The 20,716-nt window shown below is 52.4% G+C and overlaps 1 protein-coding gene across 1 annotated transcript; it reads left to right on the top strand.

The window, feature by feature from the left end:
• The first annotated feature begins 524 nt into the window (after positions 1-524).
• Positions 525-2,317, top strand: LOC119093579 (aspartic proteinase A2). Its single transcript, XM_037216553.1, has 2 exons — positions 525-686; positions 1,259-2,317. The coding sequence occupies exons 1-2, from the start codon at positions 528-530 to the stop codon at positions 2,036-2,038; spliced, it is 939 nt and encodes a 312-aa protein (XP_037072448.1). The 5' UTR covers positions 525-527; the 3' UTR covers positions 2,039-2,317.
• Positions 2,318-20,716: the final 18,399 nt, after the last annotated feature.

Here is a 20,716-nt window from a genome sequence, read left to right as displayed (position 1 = left end):
CTCAGTGCTGGAAGCCCGTGGTTCAAGGCATTAATGCTCTTCAGCCATTAATGAAGAGAAAGCGAAGTCGATTTGCACTACTCTCGTATATGCACTCATTGCAGCCTCAAGTTGTGGAGGCTAACCCAGCTGTATTAGTGTAGTCTGACATGACCGTAGCATTGGTATTTTCTTGCAGTTTGCATTTACCTGGTCGAAGTAAAATCCTCACAAGCCGCCATGCTGCGTGTGGTGCTGCTTTGCGCGTGCCTCGGAACCCTGGAGGTCGCCGTCGGCAACTCCTCTCCGATCAGCCTGCTGCTGGAGAACTCCAGGGCCAAGGTCAGTCAATGCGTGCGACCAGCTGATTGAGAATAACACGACCAAGCAGTCGCAGAAATTAAACGTTTCGTCCTCTACGTTGGTTCGCAACCGGGTGAGAACGTGTTGTGCTGGGCGTGGCACACTGGCGCTTGACTGTATGCTAAACGTACCGGTTTTCAGAAGTCGGTGTCCCAAGAGATTTGTCTATGTTTCATGGAATTCAGATGTTCCAAGGACACGTCGCCGTGGGGACGCCTCCCCAGGTCATGTCGGTAGTCGTCAGCGTAGAAAATGCCCGAGTTTATTTCCCGTCCATCAAATGCAAAGATCTGGGGTGTAAGATACGCAGGCGGTATGACTCATCGGTATCACACACCTACAAGGTAAGAACGCGTGAGTGATATCCATAGAGCGGATTAGTCGTGTCGCTTGAAGATACAGGAGCGCCTTCTAGTTTTAAAATAGGCCGCGAAATGCATGGCATCGCGTCGGAGAGGACGTTTTCATGGTCTCGAGCAGGCCCTCGTCTCACGTCAACGCAAAGTTCTGGTGTGAGCCAATACTGAGCAAAGGGATTTGCAGTTCTATGCATTTTTCACCTAGCATATGAGTAGATCATTGGCACATAAACGAAATATTCGCATTGTGTCTTCCTCCAACCATCATAAAAACAAAAAAATCCGTACCCTATGAGTTCCAAATAAACCAGATTGTCTCTATGTGTTTGCTTTTCTACGACATTTTCGCAACCGAGGCACAACGCAGGTTAACAACCAAACAAGTTTCCAGTTACTGATCTGAAAAGTCAACCACAGAGGACACTGATGGCACTATGCCATGTAGAAACTGTGGCCTACGTGAGGTTCTCGCCACGAGACTCGAACCTCAGACCTTCTGATTCAAGGTGCGACAGCTCCCCCACCAGGTCACCTGCTTGACACCCATCCTTCCACAGGAGGACGGCACACCATTCGCCCTGCCCGGCCAGAACATCAGTGGCATCCTCTCCACGGACTCACTGCACATAGCCGGCAACTCTGTTGCCTCCCAGACGTTTGGCGAGGGCACCTCCGACAAGAACAGCTTCGACCAGATGACACCGAATGACGGCATGCTTGGCCTCGGCTTCGGCAACGACACCCTGCTGACGAGCATGTTCGTCCAGGGCCTCATCCCGGAGCGTGTGTTCGGGCTGTGGCTGGGCCGCGATCCGCAGGGCGGCGAGCTCACCCTCGGCGCCGTCAACAAGGACCTATACAGCGGCGATATGACCTGGGTGAGCATTGTGAATCCCGCCCTCTCCTGGACGGTGATGGCGGGTAGCATCGCGCTCGACGGCCACCCGGAGGCGGCGCTCTGCCCGGACGGCTGCAGCGTCAGCATGTCCTCCACTTCGCCCTACTTCATGGTGTCCTATGAGCGCGCGAAGGCGGTCAGTGACATCCTGGGCGGCACAGCGGTGCCAAGCACTCCGGGCTTTTACCTCTTGGACTGCGCCACGCTGAGCGGCCTGCCCACCCTGCAGATGAAGATCGGGGAGCGCACGATGGAGATGACGCCGCAGCAGTACACATTCGTTCTGCCAATTGATGGCGACCAGCAGACATGCGCCTCCGGCTTTATCGGCGCTCCGATGGTTACTGACCAATGGATCTTCGGCACGCTGTTCATGCAGCAGTTCTACACGGCCTACGACGTGGAGAATGAGCGCGTCGGATTCGCTGACAGTGTTTAAGCTGGTTTGAAGGGAGTTTTGATGATGTCTGTTGATGGCGTAGCGTCATGGTCAGCTTTCTTCTCTTTTTGATGGGCTCACCTAAGACGTGGGCATGCGGCTATTTTGAACATTTTTGGGTGATCAGCCGTAGATCAATTCACGGATTGAGCAATCAGGATCCGGCCCAGTCCAGTCTAGCCAAGCCAGATCCACTACACCCGCTGATTCACTTTCCCCAGCTTTCTGACTCCAATCCGGTGCCGTCCGCCTTAACAGAATAAAAGTTATCAAATGACACCCGTGCTACTCCGCCTCAGCATGAAGGACTTTTAAAATTTTAGCAGCAAATTTGGTTTAGGTGTGAATGACAAAATAATTGAAAAATATTGATTTCCATTGGATAACTTTGTGCAAAAGGCTGCCACAAGCCAGTGGATGCTAATATACTTAACACAGCTTGTTGCCTGTTAAGAATGCAATTTTGCATTCAGATCAGAACAAACAAGGATCATCATATTTTTAATCATATCGCAATTGTTTTGGTCAATAACTTGAAAGTACCACCACCTTGCAGGGGCTAGAATCACTTCTGGTTTCAATAAGTTAAAGGCACGAGCACATCATAACATTTTCAGGATCCAGGTTAGGTGCAACATACCTGTACATGCCACCAGACAGTTTCAGCGGCACACTGTTCACAAGCGCAGGACGGCGCTCATCTCGTGCGCCTCCTGAATAACCAGAACGACCATCTCATCTCATATGTGATACTTCAGGCGTGTTTCCGTTCTCGAATACACTAACTAATGAAACAACCTCAACTGCAGTCATTTTTCCTGCCAGATTGCCAGCTTCATCAACATTATTATCTACGCGTGCTACTGTCAACTGTCTGCGGTACCCACTATTTCGTTCAGGGGAATGAAGTGGTTGCGTCATTTTTGGATCATATGCTGAAATGCCAAATACAAACAAATCTCCCGTTTTTGTTCATGCTGGAAAAATATGACAACTATTTCTAGTTGTAACCGTACAGCACACAGCCACATGACGTCACATATACGCAGCTGAAAACATTTTTTGTCATGTACATTGAAAATAGAAGAGCGCGATAGCCGAGTATGTGAGTGCAAGTCAACCAAATAAAAGTACAGCACAATGTGTAAGAATACCACGAGAAAGGGACTAAACACGCGCACATTTGATTATTTGCGTTCTGGAAACACCGCAGTGATAAGCACGACACCTCGGGAGAAGTTGAGGTACTACAAGTGAGTCAGCGCGTCCACTACAATGACCATTTCGTATGGTCGGTTTAGCAGCCTTCTGATGTCACCCTTTCATGGCGTGGAAACGTTCCATGGCGCAATCAAATGATAACGTATCGAGGAACATATGTATTGAATAGTTAGGGGAGAGTGAGGCAATACGGCCATGGTAGGAAAGACGGGCATCCCTCTACAAGCTACACTGTAGCGGTGCAATGTCAACACCCAAAAGAGTGCGGTCACCGGTAGATAGCGCCAACGAGTGCTGTGGTGTGTTAGAGGAATTAGGTACCTATTAAGGACCGTGAGCGTCTCAAGAAGTTATTGAATTGTTTTTATGCTGGACAATAGTATGAATGTTTTGTTTACAGATAGATGATGGCTAATGTAGCTATTGTTTGACAGCTCAATCATATCGGCAATCATAACTAGGCAGAATGTTGCTGGTATGAAATGATATAGCTGTCCCGAGCCACGGCGTTACACAGACACACAAGGAACAATGACCCACTCGCTGGCTGTGCCCGATTGGCAATACCGTTTATGACAGAAGCGGTTGCTCCTGTTGCGGCCACCTGCCAGGGAGCCCTTTTTTCTCATCGTCGTTTTCGTTGCTTTTTTGTTTGCTCTTGGTCCAGAACCTGCATTTTTCACTCGAGTTCAGTAACTTTCTTTCCGCCGAGCCACTACGGGGAAGCACGGAGAACGCAAGAAGGATGACACTGACACAGATTCGAACCCGGCCTCCGACATTGATACGCCCTTGGATACAGACGACGGATGTGCTGCCCGCCCCGCTTTGGCCGCGGCATCGCCTGATGACTCTTGCGCGCCCCAGGCCACGACCGTTGAAACGCACACTTCCACCGTGGTGGCTGGACAGCAGACGTCTCTGTCCAACGCCCCCGGTTCCGACCCTCGCTCCTCTTTGACCACTCGGGCGCCTGCTCGCCCTGATGCTGACCCTCGCTCGACAATGACCAGTGTTTGCCTGCCCTCTGAGCCAATTCTGGATCCTCTCGGATCGTACGTTGTCCAACCTTGGGATGAATATGTGTCGTTTCGAAAGATCAACGCTTTCTGGCCACCAAAGCAAATTCAGGCTGTCTACGGCCCATGCGACCTGAAAATTGAAGCACCGGCAAGCGGATCACTCGTCATTAAAACAACCACTTGCGCACAGAACAGGGCTCTTCTCAAAACAACGGAATTCTGTGGCAAGCAAGTCAAAGTGTCTCTCCACCACGCCCGAAACACTACCAAAGGCACTATCTTCGCGCCTGAGCTCCGTTTGATGACGGAGGAGGAGATCCTGGTGGAGCTCGGGAGTGAAAATGTTTGTTATGTCCGACGTCTGACGACCTTCAGAGATGCCCAGCGTCGCGACACCAGCCTGCTTGTTTTCACTTTCCCGAGCACCCGACTCCCCGAAACACTCACAGCTGGTTACCTCCTTTATGAAGTTAGAGTTTTCATACCAAAACCATTCCAAGACTCCAAGATGGCATCACAGTCCAGCAAGACATATGCACAGATAGCAAAATGCCGTCAACATAACCTGGAATTATTCTTAATAATTTTTTTAGGCGATGATCCACATTAGCTTAATCTTTCGTTCAGTTTTCTCAAACGTGCAAACATGCTTCACCTGATATGAATGCTCGTAGATAATTTTTGTTAAATTCTCTTTTGTCCAAGGCGTGAAATGGTCCAAATGGGCCGAAACGCCCTAAACCCAATAAAAGGAAAAGGAAAACGGCGTTATAATATATTTTGTGCAGCCTGACAGCGCAGTGTTCTTTACTCTTCGTGATCCGTCCTTCTCTGGATGCGCTGCCCTGTCTGTCAGTCCGGGCCTGGCGTCGCCTCAATGCCGGTACCGATGTTTCAAACTGGACCAGCACAACCAACGCAGCAGTGCTAGTCCCGGCCACTCGGCCGCAACCAGCCGGTTGACAGCCCGAGCCCTGAGGTGCGGGTGATTACGCTTGTGTCGCACTGAACGGGGCTCGGGTTGTCAATTGAAGAAAACAAAGGGCAACTACTGCCACCTTTCTCTTTCGTCGCCGAAGGCAGTGATGTGTACGACAAAAGTACCAGCGCTACCACCGCCAAATTCATAAACCACGGCCCTCCGGCGCCTCTCATTGTCGACGCGTTGCTACGTTTAGGCAAGCGGGGTCTTGTTTAATTAACGATAGAACTGTCATTTGCCTTAAAGTGAATATTTTTCGGTCGGCCTGTCTGGGGCCCCACTTAGCTATAGTAGAGTCCAGAAGGATTAGCTTTCGGCAGATGATGCTTCCCACGGTCAATGTTTATAACGCATGGCTGGCAGGAGTCCCGACAATAAGGCGTCCGAAATTTGTTCATGGATGTTGATAGTGAGAAAAGATGGGAAAGACGGGCGTTTTAAGTGCCTTTTTCTCCATACCATACTTTCCATTCCTCACAGAGCATCAAGAGTTAATGAAACAGGCATAGCAACAGTGCAGGCAAAACCAAGCGAAGTCCTGGCCCAAAGAAGGAAAAAGAAGATTGAGATGGTAGCTTCGACAGAGCGGGGGCAACTTACCACGGCATTTATGTGCATGGCTTCGAGTGGTAACTGAGTTCCAACGATGATGACTTTACTGCGAGCTTGTGAGAACAAATACTGGAACGCTGCGCACCACCTGGACAGATCGCTAGTATCATCCCTCCGGATGTATGCAAGGCGCGATATTTAGAGGGAATGTTCCACATTTGAAGATATTGAAGTAAGCATCAGACATGGTTAAATGAACTTACTTATGACTACTGACAAACTTTTAAGTGGGAAAACTTCTCTAGACAACACTATTTCTTTATTTAACAAATATTTCCTGAATACGCCATTATTTGATTACGTCATCGTATCTTGCACAACGTTGATCGGGAGCCAATTGAAGGCCGCTGTATTTAGGAATCGTACTCACAAAGGCCAGATATAAACGACTCGGTGGTTCTGCTTTTCTTGGCCCCGATCGCTGCATGGCTAATGGAATGGCAAGATCTCAATGATGTTATTATGACGTCATGAATGCCTGGATGACCTTAAAATGGTCTCTCCGAAATGATCTGCACATCTCCGTCGACGTTTAGCTCAGAAACTAAAGCGGTTGAGGTCTTAAGAAGGGTAAGACAGTGAATAATCTTAAAGATGGCCATCTCAGCTAAAAAAAATATATCGTGCAGGATTTCATTTATGTCCGAATATCTTCGCTGTTATAGCAGTGAAATATTGAACATAAACCATCCTTTTCCTTCAAACCCTTTAGTTTTTGCTTACATAAGACATGTGATGCTGTCAGATGAGACCAGTAATCAGTTTAATTGGGTGGCTTGACGGTAGGGTTATATCTTCTCCGTGTTATCTTATCGGCAGTTTTATTGAGCTCTCTAGAAGTACCTTTTAGCTTATGCGCAGTATTATGTGTGCATAGTATTATGTGTGTTTGGCTCTATCTTGCCGGTGACAATTATTACATTCGTATTGAAACGTGTTTTTAATTGGGTCGATTGCAACATCGTAACCTCAGCACGGTGCAACCGGTTGCAATGTCGTTTTCCCGCATTTCATCCGTTAGGTTACGGATATCATCAAAACGGAAGAAATACAGGACTGTCATCATTAGGCCCACAAATTGTCATGAGTAGAGTTTGAAATGTCTTATTTTAGAGACCAACTTTAGTTTCACTAAGTTACCGTTCGCGCCATGTTTGACGATCAATATTTTAATCTTCACGTTACGCCTCGGCAACATTACACTCAAGCGTTTTGCGTTCCTTTGAAAACGGATATACGACGACCCGAACTGTTTCTGAAAGTTGCTTCTTTGCCTTTTTGCAATGAGTATCCTGCAAGACCACAATGTCCATTTTCAAGTCTGGGAAGTGATGAATCACGACCCTCTTCTTTGTATGCTGAGCTAGGCCACGGTGATTCATGGATGTAATCCCAAGGCTAATCGTTCACGGTTCTATCGCACCTAAAGAAATCCACCTTGGTATCACCCCCCGGCAGTAATTATATGCAAGCGTTCCAGTCCAGGATGCTGGTGTGTGCACACGGCGCAAGTGATGTGCAAGCGATGGCATTCATCCGGGAAAACCAGCCGGCATACGTAGCTGCTCGCTATTGGCTAAGAGCCTAATCACGTGCCTGGCTCTAAAGACCCAAGCTCTGAGAACCAGTCGGTCGACCCTCCGCCACGGCATGTGCGGCCACAGCACGACATCATAGCAGTCAGGGGCGACACCAGCCCAGCCCGACAGGAGTACACACAATTATTCAAAAGGTCTACCGTGGGTTAACTATGCTGTGATAGCGAGTGGGCGCAGTATATTACAGTTACACGTCAACGTAGGCAGAAGTGGGAATAAAACTCAAGCGCAAGCTTAATGTATGTGGCGTCAAATAGGCGCCACGCGAAAACGGACGTCCGCCGATCACACGGGCTTCGCGGCAGGATTCGCAGACACGGCACAACTGCCTCGATACCGAACATGAGCTCACTCCGAGAGCAAGATGGTGATCAAGCGGCCATCATTCAAAGAGCGGAAGTGCGCACTAAGATCAGAGAATTCACTTTGAAGGTTCGCCGATCTTTGCTCCCAAGGAAAACATCCTGTCCTCGGCTTAATGCCGTGTGAATATCACCATGGTTGGCTACTATCTAGCAATATCTGTAACACCTGTTGTCTTCTCTGTGTTCAGGACTCATTGACGACAGGCGGCTTATGGACTTCTGACATCTCCGGAGGAATCATGTATCTGATCTGCCGCCTCAGCGATGAGGGGCCGCCTCTACCGCCTCTGGCCGGCCAGCTGGCCTCTGCCGCCGCTGGTTGGCCCACTGGCCTCTACCGCCGCTGACTGACAAGCTGACGTCTACCACCTCTGGCCAGATGGCTGACGCCTACCGCCGCTGGCCAGCCGGCTAGCCTCTACCCACCTCTGGCCGGCAAGCTGACGTCTACCGCCTCTGGCCAGCCGGCTGACGTCTACCACCGCTGGCCAGCCGGCTGGCCTTTGCCACCGCTGGCTGGCAAGCTGGCCTCTACCGCCTCTGGCAGGCCAGCTGGTCTCTACCGCCGCTGGTTGGCCAACTGGCCTCTACCGCCGCTGGCCAGCCGGCTGGCCTCTACCACCTCTGGCTGGCAAGCTGATTGTCTACCGCCTCTGGCCAGCCGGCTGACGTCTACCACCGCTGGCCAGCCGGCTGGCCTCTTCCACCGCTGGCTGGCAAGCTGACGTCTACCACCTCTGGCCAGCCGGCTGACGTCTACCGCCGCTGGCCAGCCGGTTGGCCTCTGCCACCGCTGGCTGGCAAGCTGACGTCTACCGCCGCTGGCCGGCTGACTGAAGTTTGCCGCCGCTGAGCTGCTGCCGGCGCTTACCGACTCCGTTGGGACCTGCCATCCCCTTGACTAACTCTGACAGATATCGGGCTTGATTGTCTGCCGACCTTTTCCGGAAATTTTCAGCATATTGGCACTGACCCTATCGCGCTGGGCCGGGCCGCTTCACTCGCTCGACGCCGCTGTGTCACGCACCAAAGGGCCAGGTCCAGGTCGGACCACTGCGGGCGACCATCGTGCGCGGCGGTGATTGGACGGCAACTGAATAGGACGTTATTTTGTAATATCAAACAGCAGGCGGTACCGTGCCTCGCTTTCCATGTCGCCTGCCATGTCTAAGCTATACCAGCTGATAAGGCAATATGCCGGAACCAAAGTGGGAACGGGAGCTGGAAATGTAAACCCACTGCAACTAGTCTCCAGCCCTCCGCCCCTCCGTCCCCCGCTGTCTGAAGCCTTTCGCCGTTGCGCCTACCGCTGTCTGCGGCCCTCCGCCCGTCCGTCCGCCCGAGGTCCGCGGCTGGTGACTGCCGCACGCGTCAGCTGCCCGGCCGCCGTGGTCGGCCGACGGACCGCGACGTCCAGCCGACCGCCCTGTTACGGCCGCGACAGAGCTGGGTCAGAGCGACACGCGCCGGGTCGCGGCTGCACCCACGCATGACCCGCGGTGGTCCGTCGCCCCGGGCGGTCAGAGCCGCTCCAGATACCCGCCGTGGCCGGTCCGGGCAGGAAGACGGCGCACGGCGCTCGGGTGATCGCCGCGCAGTGTCCCGAAAAGCTCGGGAGACGTGTTGGGGCGCAGCGGGTGATTCTGGTGACGGGAAAGGGCTGTTCGCGGCCTGTGAACGCCTCGCGGAACGGCGGAACGCCGACGCACGGATGGAGGAGAAGACGGACACCTGAGCCATGCGATTCGCGAACCAACGTCGATGTCAGTGCGGCGACTGAACGGCTGTTCCGCCGTCGCTGCTGATACCGAGCTGTCCAGGTGTGTCGACTTTAAGGCGTTCACCTGGTGTCCTTCCACGGCCAAACTCAACCGTCTGCGGGGAAAACCGCTCGTTTCATGGTGCCATCACGTCCGGCTTGGCCAAGCCGTACCAAACCAGCGAGGCGCGGAGTGGCGGCAAAAGGTTAGTGGCAATTCGGCAAAATTGCTGCTCAACAGGCAGAACGGCGCCGCGTAATTCGTGAATGTTGGAGGCCATTTACAGGTCAAACGGCCTCCCTTCCGACCTGCTCTACCGCATGCGTCTGGAGTGGATCACGTTGACAGGTATGCGTCTGGAGTGGATCACGTTGACAGGTTAAATCTACGCGCCAGGCCTTTCGCGTCTCACGGTGATAACAGACGGCAGCGCTTAGAAAAGAGAAACAACCTATGACTTCGCGCCACTGCAGGGGCGGATCCAGACGGGGGGGGGGGCACGGGGTCATCCCCCCCCCCCTCACTTGGGCCCTGAAGGGGTCCATTGGCTCCGAGGGGCGCATAGTCGGCCGAACAGGTGTAGTTTTTAACACAAAACGCGACAAAACTGGGTATCTCTGGACTTCCAGGCGACCAAGAACAGTTATAAGCGAAAGTAAAGGGCCTATGAGAAGTTAAAAAAATTCAGTGATTGTTAAAGCTGTGAACTGGAAATTTTAAGCCTCATTACACTGTCTAGGGGCGTCACGCTGTTTCTGGGGACCTATATGTCCACTTGCAGGATCATTACGATCGTTAAGGAGCATGTCCCGTTACCCTTCGCTTCTTCGCGTTTGCTCGAAGGGCCCTGCGCTGTTGTTAGGGCCCTTCTTGTTAGCGTGCCGGGGCACTCTTGTCAATCATGGGTCCTTCCACGGATTCTTTCCTTTCTCCAGAAAGGCTCTGCGACCTATAGCTAGGGTCCCGTATCTTACCCTGTCGGGATATTCTCGGTTGCTTAGGGGCCCTTTATGTGGGTCCCAGTTAACCCACCGACACATTTCGAATATGTTCATAGGCCCTTTACATTGGTCTAGGGCGTTTACAATTCCCTGTCCCTTGCTTAGGGCCCTACACTCTTGGGAGCCCATCTTATGGCCTGCTTGGGTGCACTCAGTCGTCCAGGACTCCTCCACACTGGGTCTTGGGTACTTTTTTCTGAATGGGGCCCTACACTCTTGTGGGGGGCCTGTCTGATAACCTGCTCCGGTCAAGGCCCCTTCTGATAAGATGCTCGGGCCCATTCGATCGTGGGGGACCTCTACATCCGGTTTTGAGTACTTCCTTTTTGAATGGACACCCTTTGCTCTTTTCTGTGGCCCTATCTGTTAACCTGCTCTGGCGCACTCGATTTTTCGCGGCCCTCTACATCGTGTCTTGGGTGCTTCCTTTCTGAATGGAGAGCCCTATCTGTTTGCTGCTTCGGCCACATTGGATTGTTCGGGGCCTTATATATTGAGTCTTGTGTTTGAATTTAGGGCCCCACGCCCCTGTCTGGGCCACCTAATAACCTGTTCGGGCATTTTCCATCTTTTGGGGTCATCCGCACTGGGTTTTGGTTATTTCTGATTTCAATGGAGGACCCTACGCTCTTGTTGGGTCCCTTCTGAAAAGCTTCTCGCTACATTTCATTATTCTGGGGCCATTACATGAGGTCTTCGGTGCTTTCCATCCGAATTGAGGGCGCTACGCTCTTGTTGGGGGCCCTATTTGTTAACCTGCTCGGGCACACTCGATCATTCGGAGGCTTTCTACAATGGGTTGTGGGTCCTTCCTATTTGAATGGAGGGCCCTACGTTTTTGACTGGGGCCCTATTGTTAACCTGCTCTGATGCACTGGAACATTTGGTTTCCTCTGCATTGGGTCTTGAATACTTCCTATTTGAATGGAGGGCCCTACGCTCTTTTTGGGAGCCTTATCTGCTAACCTGCTCGGGCACACGCGACCATTCGGGGGCCCTCTACTTTGGGTCTTGGGTTCTTCCTAGTCGAATGGCGGACCCCACGCTCTTGACAGGAACCCTGTATGTTAACCTGCCCGGGCGTGCTCGGTCCTTCGGAGCCCTGCACCTTGCGTCGTAAGTATTTCGTAGTTGAATGGATGGCCCTGTGTGCTTGGCGGGCCCCATCTACTCAGCTGCTCGGGTCGGTGGCGGGTGCAGAGGGGTGGGGGGGGGGGGGGGCATAGGACCATGCCCTATGGACCATGCCGATGGGGAGCTGAAGTCTCTGAAGGGGCACACAGCTGACCGGATGGACACAGTTCTATTACAACAAAAAAACACAACAAAATTGGATGACTTTGGGCCTACAGACGACCACGAACCATTGTCAGCAAAAGTAAAGAGTTCATAAGTAAACGGAGTTCATTCTTTGGTGATTGAGCAAGTGTTGCTTGGGGGAAATTTTTGGGATCATTACGCCGTTGGTTGTATGGCCCTATATGTCCACTTGCCGGGTCAGTCTGATAGCTAAAAAGCTTTCCACGTTGCCCCTGATCTCTTCGCATTCTCTCGTAGGGCCCAGTGTGCCGTTGGGACGCTATCTGCTTTCATGCCTGAGCACTATCGTTCGATCAAGTTTTCCTCCATGGATTCCTCCCAAGGCTCTCCACAGTTTTCCGGGGTGCCATATGCCAGGGTACAGTCAGTTACTCAGGGGCCCTTCATATAAGTCTCGGGTTCTTTCCACTTGCTTGGAGGGCCTTGTGCTGTTGTTAGGGCTCTTATAAGGTAAGGTACGGAGACACTCGATGCTCAGGGGCTCCCTTCTTTGATCGAGGGCTCTCTCCCTTTGCTCTCATTTACGGAGGTCTCTTCACTCCTGTCGAGGCTCGTGTTATTACTCTGCCCGTGTGCTCTATACCGCCCAGGGTATTAATTCATGGTCTCGGATAATTCTCTTTGCTCAGAGGATTCTGTGCTCTGGCCGGGGCCCAATATGTCAGCCTGCCGGGGCACCACCAATCGTTTAGAGGCCCACTACGTTTGTCTTGCGTTCTTTTTGCTTGCTCTGAGGGCCCTTTTCATGTTGACGGGAGCCACTTGGTAAGCCTCCTGCGGCACTCATGATCGCTCAAGTTTCGTCTCTACTGCCCTTGGTGCCTTCGCCCTAGAGCAGCAGTCGAATATGCGTCGATGAATTTTTACGCGCGATTGCCGAACGTAATTTTACAAGCCGCCGGCGTCGTATGTATCATTTCCATCGGCTAGTGAGTATGTAACACTTATTATACTATGACACTTATTACTGTGCATACACTATGCATATTACTTATATTTACTATGCTGCTTATATTACTTATATTACTTGCACATATATTACGTATATGACGCTTATTATACTACCTTATTATACTATTATACTATGTGCACCACGTTCTTAACATATCTTGAATACTCGGATATATTGTGCTCCTTTAAAACAAGGGAAAATTATGCATTAGTCATCAGCCATCACCTGATTACATCGACCAGCCGGCTAGCCGTAAATACATAAGCTAGGAATCGAGTACATGCTCGGTTTTAATGGTTTTTAGCAGACAATCCAAATCTATTTTGGCTGTTATTTCAAAACACTTATCCTCAAAACTACAGCATTTAAAACGATCCGTAGAAAGTGAGTGAGCTCTACGTGTACGCATGCGTAGCACTCCCATGCTTTATAGGGCTATGCGCAGTGATATGGATTCCGTATTTATCAAATAAATCAAGAAGTAAATACATATAAATATGAATTATACACACACACAAACATATACATAATATATATATATATATATATATATAATAATATATATATATATATATATTATATTACATGCGACTTGTCTTAAAATGTAATGACTGAAATGCAAGGATATTTTGTGGAGGGGCCCCCAAACTCCAGCGGTTCCCACAATGTTACGTGGCCCCGCCTTGACGAAATCCTGGATACGCCCCTGCGCCACTGGCGTTACTAAGGCGCACCAGCATGTGCGAGAGCATGTCCTGTCCCCCCAGCGGAGCTTGCTGCCAGCTTCCGCATTGTCACACAGCGCAGCACCCGGCACCGCCTGCATCTGCCGCTCCGTTCGGAGGCCGACGGGGGTCAGGAGGACGTTGACCCTGACCGCAGCGCCGAATCACGCGCGCCGCAGTATCCGCCGCGGGAGCAACTCAGGCGGCTGGTGAATGGCGCCAGGGTCAGGGCGGCCGGCCGTGGCCGTCACGTGACCACTGGCACGATGAACCGGGGGAAATGGGTGGGGAGGGGAGACTGGAGCGATGCTCCGGATGGCTACTGAGGCGACCGCGCTTCTGCGCTCCAGCAGGCACGGCAGCTTTCCACCGTTTGAAGTGGCCCTGTTTTGTGGCCTATTTTAGCCGCTACTGTGGTTAGATATAGGCCACTTGAGTGGTTGTGCCTGGGTTCATTATTCCTGCTGCCGTCTGTGTCGCACAAAGATACAGTCTGAGTTTTTCGAATTGTGTTCGAGGCCCGTGCAAAGCAACGGAGTGGTGTGACATATGACACAATGGTTCACAATGCTGTCACGAGATGGAGGGCAGCGTTCGTTGTACGCCTTTAACGCACGCAGGCACATTGTAAGATGGAATGACCTTAAACCACAATGGTCGTGGAGCACTAGGGCGTTTTAAAGGGTAGGAGCACCAGGGTAGGAACGTTTCAAAAAGTGTGAGGGGTAGGCTCAGGGCATACTTAAGGAACTCTGCCTGGGAGAAAAGCTCGGCGACTGTGGAGAGGGCGGGGTAGGCATGGAGGGTACGATGGTACGCTCTCAATCCCCATGAAACATTTTGGAGGCATGTAAATGTCCCGGCTGCTATGTGAAATGTGTTAAGTGGCTGCTATGTAAAACGTGTTATATATGCACCTACAATGGTTTTATTCTGGTGCATAATCTTGCCTACTCGACTCATCTATACTATCACCATACCATTTCCATAACACTACCCAGCGTCTTAAAATCAGCCGTCCATTTCAACATTGCTTCCTTTGGGAAGGCGAAATTCCTCCAGCGGATAGACATTTTGGGTCAGTGAGGGGTCATCTACCTCCACAGTATACATTCCAAAATACGGCCTGGGCACAGGCTGGTCAAAATTCGTAATTCCAATCCATGGTCCATAGTGCGTCAAAGTTTTCATGAGGCTGGATTCTGTCAACTACTTTGAAAGAGGTAAGGTTTGGTCGCAAAATTTTGGTTATGATGCTATGCATAATGTCTGCCAAAACCAATGTGGCAAGAGCCATAAAACCGTGTTTTCTCGTATAGAAAACCAAGTCACGTAGGGCCGTGAAAGCTCTTCTTTCGGATATTCCTCGCCCGGGCCCTGACGCCGTCCACCGTCGGCAGCCTTTTCTCTGGCCCGGCTGCTCCCGAATGACTGGCCGCGAATTGATCTGCTGTATTACGCATTTCCGAATTATCTTCCCTCCCACCACACCACAGACGAAAATTGGCTTTCGGAAGCTGCCCGCCCTTGGCATGAATTGGTCCACCGGATACTCAGTTGCCACTCCTTCAGCATCACCGACTTGATGTGCTATGTGTCTATGACGAACGCACGCACTTGTCTTAAACAGATTGGGTACCTTCATCTGTCCCAGGCATATGGCGTAACCCGGTATTTTAGGACAAAAAGCTGACGCGTTATCTGTTGCCGGCTTTTTAAGCAACTTTCATAAATTACGCTGCCTGACTGAAGCCGAAGTCTTTACAGGTTTGCGGTCTTGCTTCGCTAAGCGACGGGGCTGACTCTTTAAAGACGCGGGTGAAGACCTGTTGCGCTTGTTGGATGCTTTACGTGTGCATTGTTTCTGGATGCGATCAACATCATTTATAGTATTCCGGGCTGATCCTCTGGTTGCCGGAATGCCTGACGGGAACCGGGTGTGATGTACTGACTACCAGGGACGTATGGGATCATGAGAAACACTTGACCTGTAAGCCAGTTTGTCATGCAGCAACATGAGGTGGATGCCTTGCAACCTTGTCCGAAATCGGTCGGTGACCGCTCGCCTCTTCCCATGCACTCTTTAAGTGCATGAGTGTGCTTGGAGGTGGCTGTTGCAAATGCCTTTATAACTCAATTTTATCTGATTCAAGGTGCAGTTGTAAGCTCGTGGGGATAGTGTTAATTCGAACCTGATATGAACACTGCCGTAGCGCTTACCGATCGCGGGCCACGTAGTCACGCGCTGAAGGTGATGAGGCACATCCAAGTAGTGAAAGAAACTTTTCGAGAGCAACGTTTGAGGCCTTTTCATGTAATTAGTCCACGGTCTGCTTAATACTACCCTGCAGTGACTCCGAACCCATTCCGCCAAGACATTGAAAGTGCTGCTTCGTCGTAACAGTGGACTCCCCTGAAAAACTGCGTTTTCTGGGTTCTGTAATCTCGCCGATCGTAACTTGTTCTAAGCTCGATTTGTGTGGTTTTTCTGACATTCCTCAAAGCAATAGGTTCGAGCCGTGCATTCTCTCGTCAATGTGGTTCACCCTTTTCGCCACAACGAATGAGTGAACGAAAGTTCAATAACTGCTTCCAGCGCGTGCGCGTTGGCATGTTTTACTTAAATGCTCACCGGCGGCGAGTGAGCATATATATATATATATATATATATATATATATATATATATATATATATATATATATATATATATATCTATATATCTATATATATATATATATATATATGTATAATTTTTGGGTATTCCCTCAAGTTTTCTACACCCAGGTTGACTGAGACGTGCACGGAACGCATTACATTGTCATGTTTGATATGTTTGATATTGTATGTTGGATATCTCGTGATGTATATGTTATGTTTTATATCTTATCAGATATATCAACTATATCAAACAAAATATTAGTGCAGTTCATTGAGCTTTCGCCTCATAGAACAGAACTAATAACACTACACTCTCAGGTGTCGAACATGTGGTTCCCAGTCGTCCCGATATTGCGATCTGCTGGTTGAGCAGTTGGCGTATTTTTCCTTCTTCATTTGCATGTATGTGTTTGTATATACATATATATATATATATATATATTATATATATATATATATATACATTATCTCTAGGCACGTGGGGTTGTATTCTGGAGGCAGATTGTTTGGCCTGGCAGATTCCATTTGGCGGGAGACAAAAGAATCTCCATTATTATCCGACGAGACCGTATCCATGGCTTCAATGACAAGCAAAAGATTTCCCGGAGGCTTGCAGGCAAAATTTCTGACGACACGGGCGAAGTGGTAGTCTCAAACACTAACTCTGCAAGCATTTGAACTCAACTAAAAAGCAAAGGCGCAACAACACAAGCAGCACTCGGCGTAATGGAAGGCGACAGCAATTTTACAAAGGTTGCATGCAGCCCCGGCGTTATATTTGATCCAAGTTTTTGCATGGCATACTGGACTATTCGAAACGCTTATGACAGATACATGTTAAGCTCCACGGACCTACGTGCTGCGGGGCTAGGCAGTCGGCCAAAAGGGCTAAAACTTTTTTAAAAGAACGGCACCACGCCAGACAGAATGGTGCTAAGCCAGCATGGAGTTTGCTCTTAAATATCTTCGTTCGCCGTCCATGGTAGGATAAGACGCTGCTATTTCCCACGATAAATACTTTTGTCCAGCGCGGTAAGCGAGCTGAACACAAATTAAAGCTGAAAAAGCACACACACATAGGCAACACACACACGCACACACGCACGCAAACACACACGCAACACACACGCAAACACACACACACACACACACCCACACCACACACACACACACACACCCACACACACACACACACACACCCACACCACACCACACACACACACACCACACACACACACCACACACACACAACACACACACCACGCACCACCACCACACCCACACACACCACACACACCACCACGCACGCACACACACACACCACACACACACCACACACACAATTTTCAAAAAAAGGGGGATGCTGAGTTCCGAGCTGCTCCAAAGAGAGCCTGAAGGTAAAAACCAGGTACAACGCGTCCTTATTGTCTTTTCTCGGGGTTTTCGATCTTTGGAAAACCTGAACGGCCTTTGCAGCTCTTGTTTCTATTTAGCGATGATTTGCTACTGATGATTATAAATGTGTGATAAATTGTGATGATTTGCGACCGATAATGATTTCTATTTAGTGAACATTTCCTGAGAAAGGGGAAATATTTTTTTAGTTTGAAATTTCACCTTGATGACGCTCGCCTGCCGTTGCAGGTCACCGGATGCCGACCAGCCCGGCCTTGGCGGGCTGAGCGGCCGTCATGACCGCGCTCTGGCTTTGGGCGGCCCTGGCTCTGCTCTGTGGGATGCCGTCGGCGACGGCGGCGCCTCCCAGCGCCAACAGGCAGCTGGCGTCCGCCGGGCCCCGAGACGCGCGAGCCGCGGCCGCGGCACGGCTCGGCCCCGACCGACTCGCGACGCGGCCCCGGCGGCTCGATTACCGCCAGCGCTGGCTGTCTTCAAGCTTGCTGCACCGGTCACGGGCCGTGGGCGACCCGCCGAGGCGTCCAGCGAGCCACGAGACACGCGATGTGGTGCCGGCGCCTCCGCCACGTGTTCGAGAGGCGGCGGCCGTGCGGAAGCAAGGCTCAGCGGCGGGGAGCGAGGCCCGAGCCGGGACACATGTGTCGGGGTCAGAGCCGCGGCTGGCACTGCGGTTCCGCAGACGTGGCTACGGCCTCATAGATCTGTCCTTGTACGCTGACCAAGTGACCGGACGTGCCCGGGAAGAGGATGGCAAGACGCGCCCTGCAAGCGCGGTTCGCTCGCGACCAAGGATTTCCTACATTCAGCGTCGTAGGCCGTTGACGGCCGGCTCCGGCGGCGTGGTGACGGGACAGCAAACTCAGAGTTCCATGGATGGCCGCCCGGTGACGCCGCCAGCGTCGGTGCTACCGGTGGGGCTCCGCGATTCGCACCTGGACCACACAAAGTATGGCGGCGCTATGCGTCGCCCCGCCTCGGTGGTCCACCCAGGACCCGTGGGTTGGGGCTCACCGCTGTCAGCTCGTGACACAGTGAATGGCAACAACGCAGGCGTATCGCACGGAAATGTGATCAGAAGGAAGGTCGGCACGCGGCTGGCAATTTTAAAAAACGATATTTCTCCCGTGCAAAAGATCGCTAACGTCACCAAACCCGAGCGAAGCACGACGGAAGATCCCGCCAGCAGCACTAGTTTTAATGTGAACGTGTTCGTCTCCGGCAGACCCCAAACGGCGATCCAACTCGAGGCGTCAATGCCGACCCCAGCTACGACCCGGCCGCCGCCCGTCCAAACCGGCCTTATGCAGCTAGAGCTGCTCAATCTTTACCAGGTCGGCCTGCTGCCTAACGCCAGCAAGTTCTTCCAAAGACAGGGCAGCGCTCCGCCGGCTGACCGAGCCAGGTGGAAGCCGGATGGCGGCAGCGGCGGCAGTGGCAAGGTGGTGTTCCCGCTGTACGTGCTGCCGGCGCTGCCGGGCGCGCCGCCGGCGCCGGACTGGCCAGCAGTGCGGCCCGGCCCGCCGCGTCCCTGCTGCGCCGGCCGCCCCGGCCGCCCGGGTGTGGTCACCCCCGTGTCGGCCCCCGACCGGCCCGTTTACCCGGGTGTGGGGCCGGCCGGCTTTCCGAACAGGGTGCCAACTGTGCTCCCGGGCGGAGCACCGACGCTGGAGCCGACGCCGCCGCCGGCCGTCACCATCAACCACCTGGGCAGCGTGGGTGGCGACCTTGTCTGCCTGCACCTGCGCGCCAACGGATCGTTACTGGTGCTGCGCGCTGACCTGACCTCAGGTCAGTACAACATCAGCGGCGCTGGCCACTCGTGGGGCGGCGAGCTCTCCGTGCCGCCGCCCGAGCCCGCCCGCCCGCGCCCCGCCTATGACCTCCTCCTGCTCGACAACCAGACCACCACCGTCTCGCAGCTGCTGGAGCGCATGCGCAGTCGCAAGGCGCGCTGGAAGGGCGCGAGCCAACCCACGTCGGACATCGTCTGCGTGATCCGCCGCCCGGAGCCCGGGGGCGCGGAGGAGCCTCTCACGCCGGTTGAGGAGCCGGCCGGCCCGACGTCGACGCCGACGCCGACGCCGCCGGCGCCGACGCCAGCACGGCCCACGCCGAACCCCGCACCGCCAACAACGACGATCACCGGCGCGGTGACGTCACTCTCGGACACGATCGCGGCGGCGGTGGACGCGCTGGGCGTCTCGGCCAGCGACCAGCTGCACCAGACGATGACGGCCGCTGACCAGACAGCGCTCGTCATCGGCGCCAACGTCAAGAACTACATCGGCAACAGCATCCCAGGCATCACGCTGGCGACGACGGTGGGCATCCCGGTGTTCGTGGCGCTGCTAGCGCTGCTCGGCGCGCCGCCCCTGCTCCTCTCCGCCATGTCCGTGTCGTCGCCCCTGCTGCTCCAGGGACTGGCCACGCTCTACAACTACCTGCCGAACTGAGTGTTGCAGATGGCCACCTTGTGCAACTACCTGCCGAACTGAGCGGAACAGAGCGCTCCCGCGGGAGCCAGGGACCTTGGGTACGGTTCGAGTGCAGGAAGGTCGGGATCTCCAGCTACGAGGTGGCACAGGCTCGCGCTGCAGGAGGGTCGCTCTAGCGATCCTGGGATTGCACCGGTGCCGACCTGAACTGCGCGCTACGGTGGTGCACGTGCGTACAGTCGTACGTGGGTGATGCTGGACGTGGATGCTGAATCAAGGATGTGTCTGTGGTATGGTTATGGTAGGTTTATGCTTCTCAACCACGCAGACTTTCTGATGAGGAGGTACCTCGAACTTCCTTCGTTTTAACTGGCGCCCCTTGGCCTAAACTACCGATGCGTTCAGTGCAGCTGGTCTGTCCTGGATTTACGTTGGCGTTTGTAGCAGCCGCCGACGACTGCCAATAGTCAGGAAACCTCACTGACGTGGTATCGACGAGATCAAATCAAAATCAAGCCTCGTGACATCCAGCGACTGATACCGTCTCACATGAAAGCCCTTGGTGTTGTCTGTTCCTCTTCCGTGCGATGGTTTTGTCAAACGCATCCGC

Source organism: Pollicipes pollicipes, unplaced genomic scaffold, assembly GCF_011947565.3.
Source record: "Pollicipes pollicipes isolate AB1234 unplaced genomic scaffold, Ppol_2.1 Scaffold_4002;HRSCAF=4701_pilon_pilon_pilon, whole genome shotgun sequence".
In the NCBI taxonomy this organism is placed as follows: Eukaryota; Metazoa; Arthropoda; class Thecostraca; order Pollicipedomorpha; family Pollicipedidae; genus Pollicipes; species Pollicipes pollicipes.
Note: the sequence above shows the minus strand (reverse complement) of the source record. Positions and strands in the feature narration are given on the sequence as shown.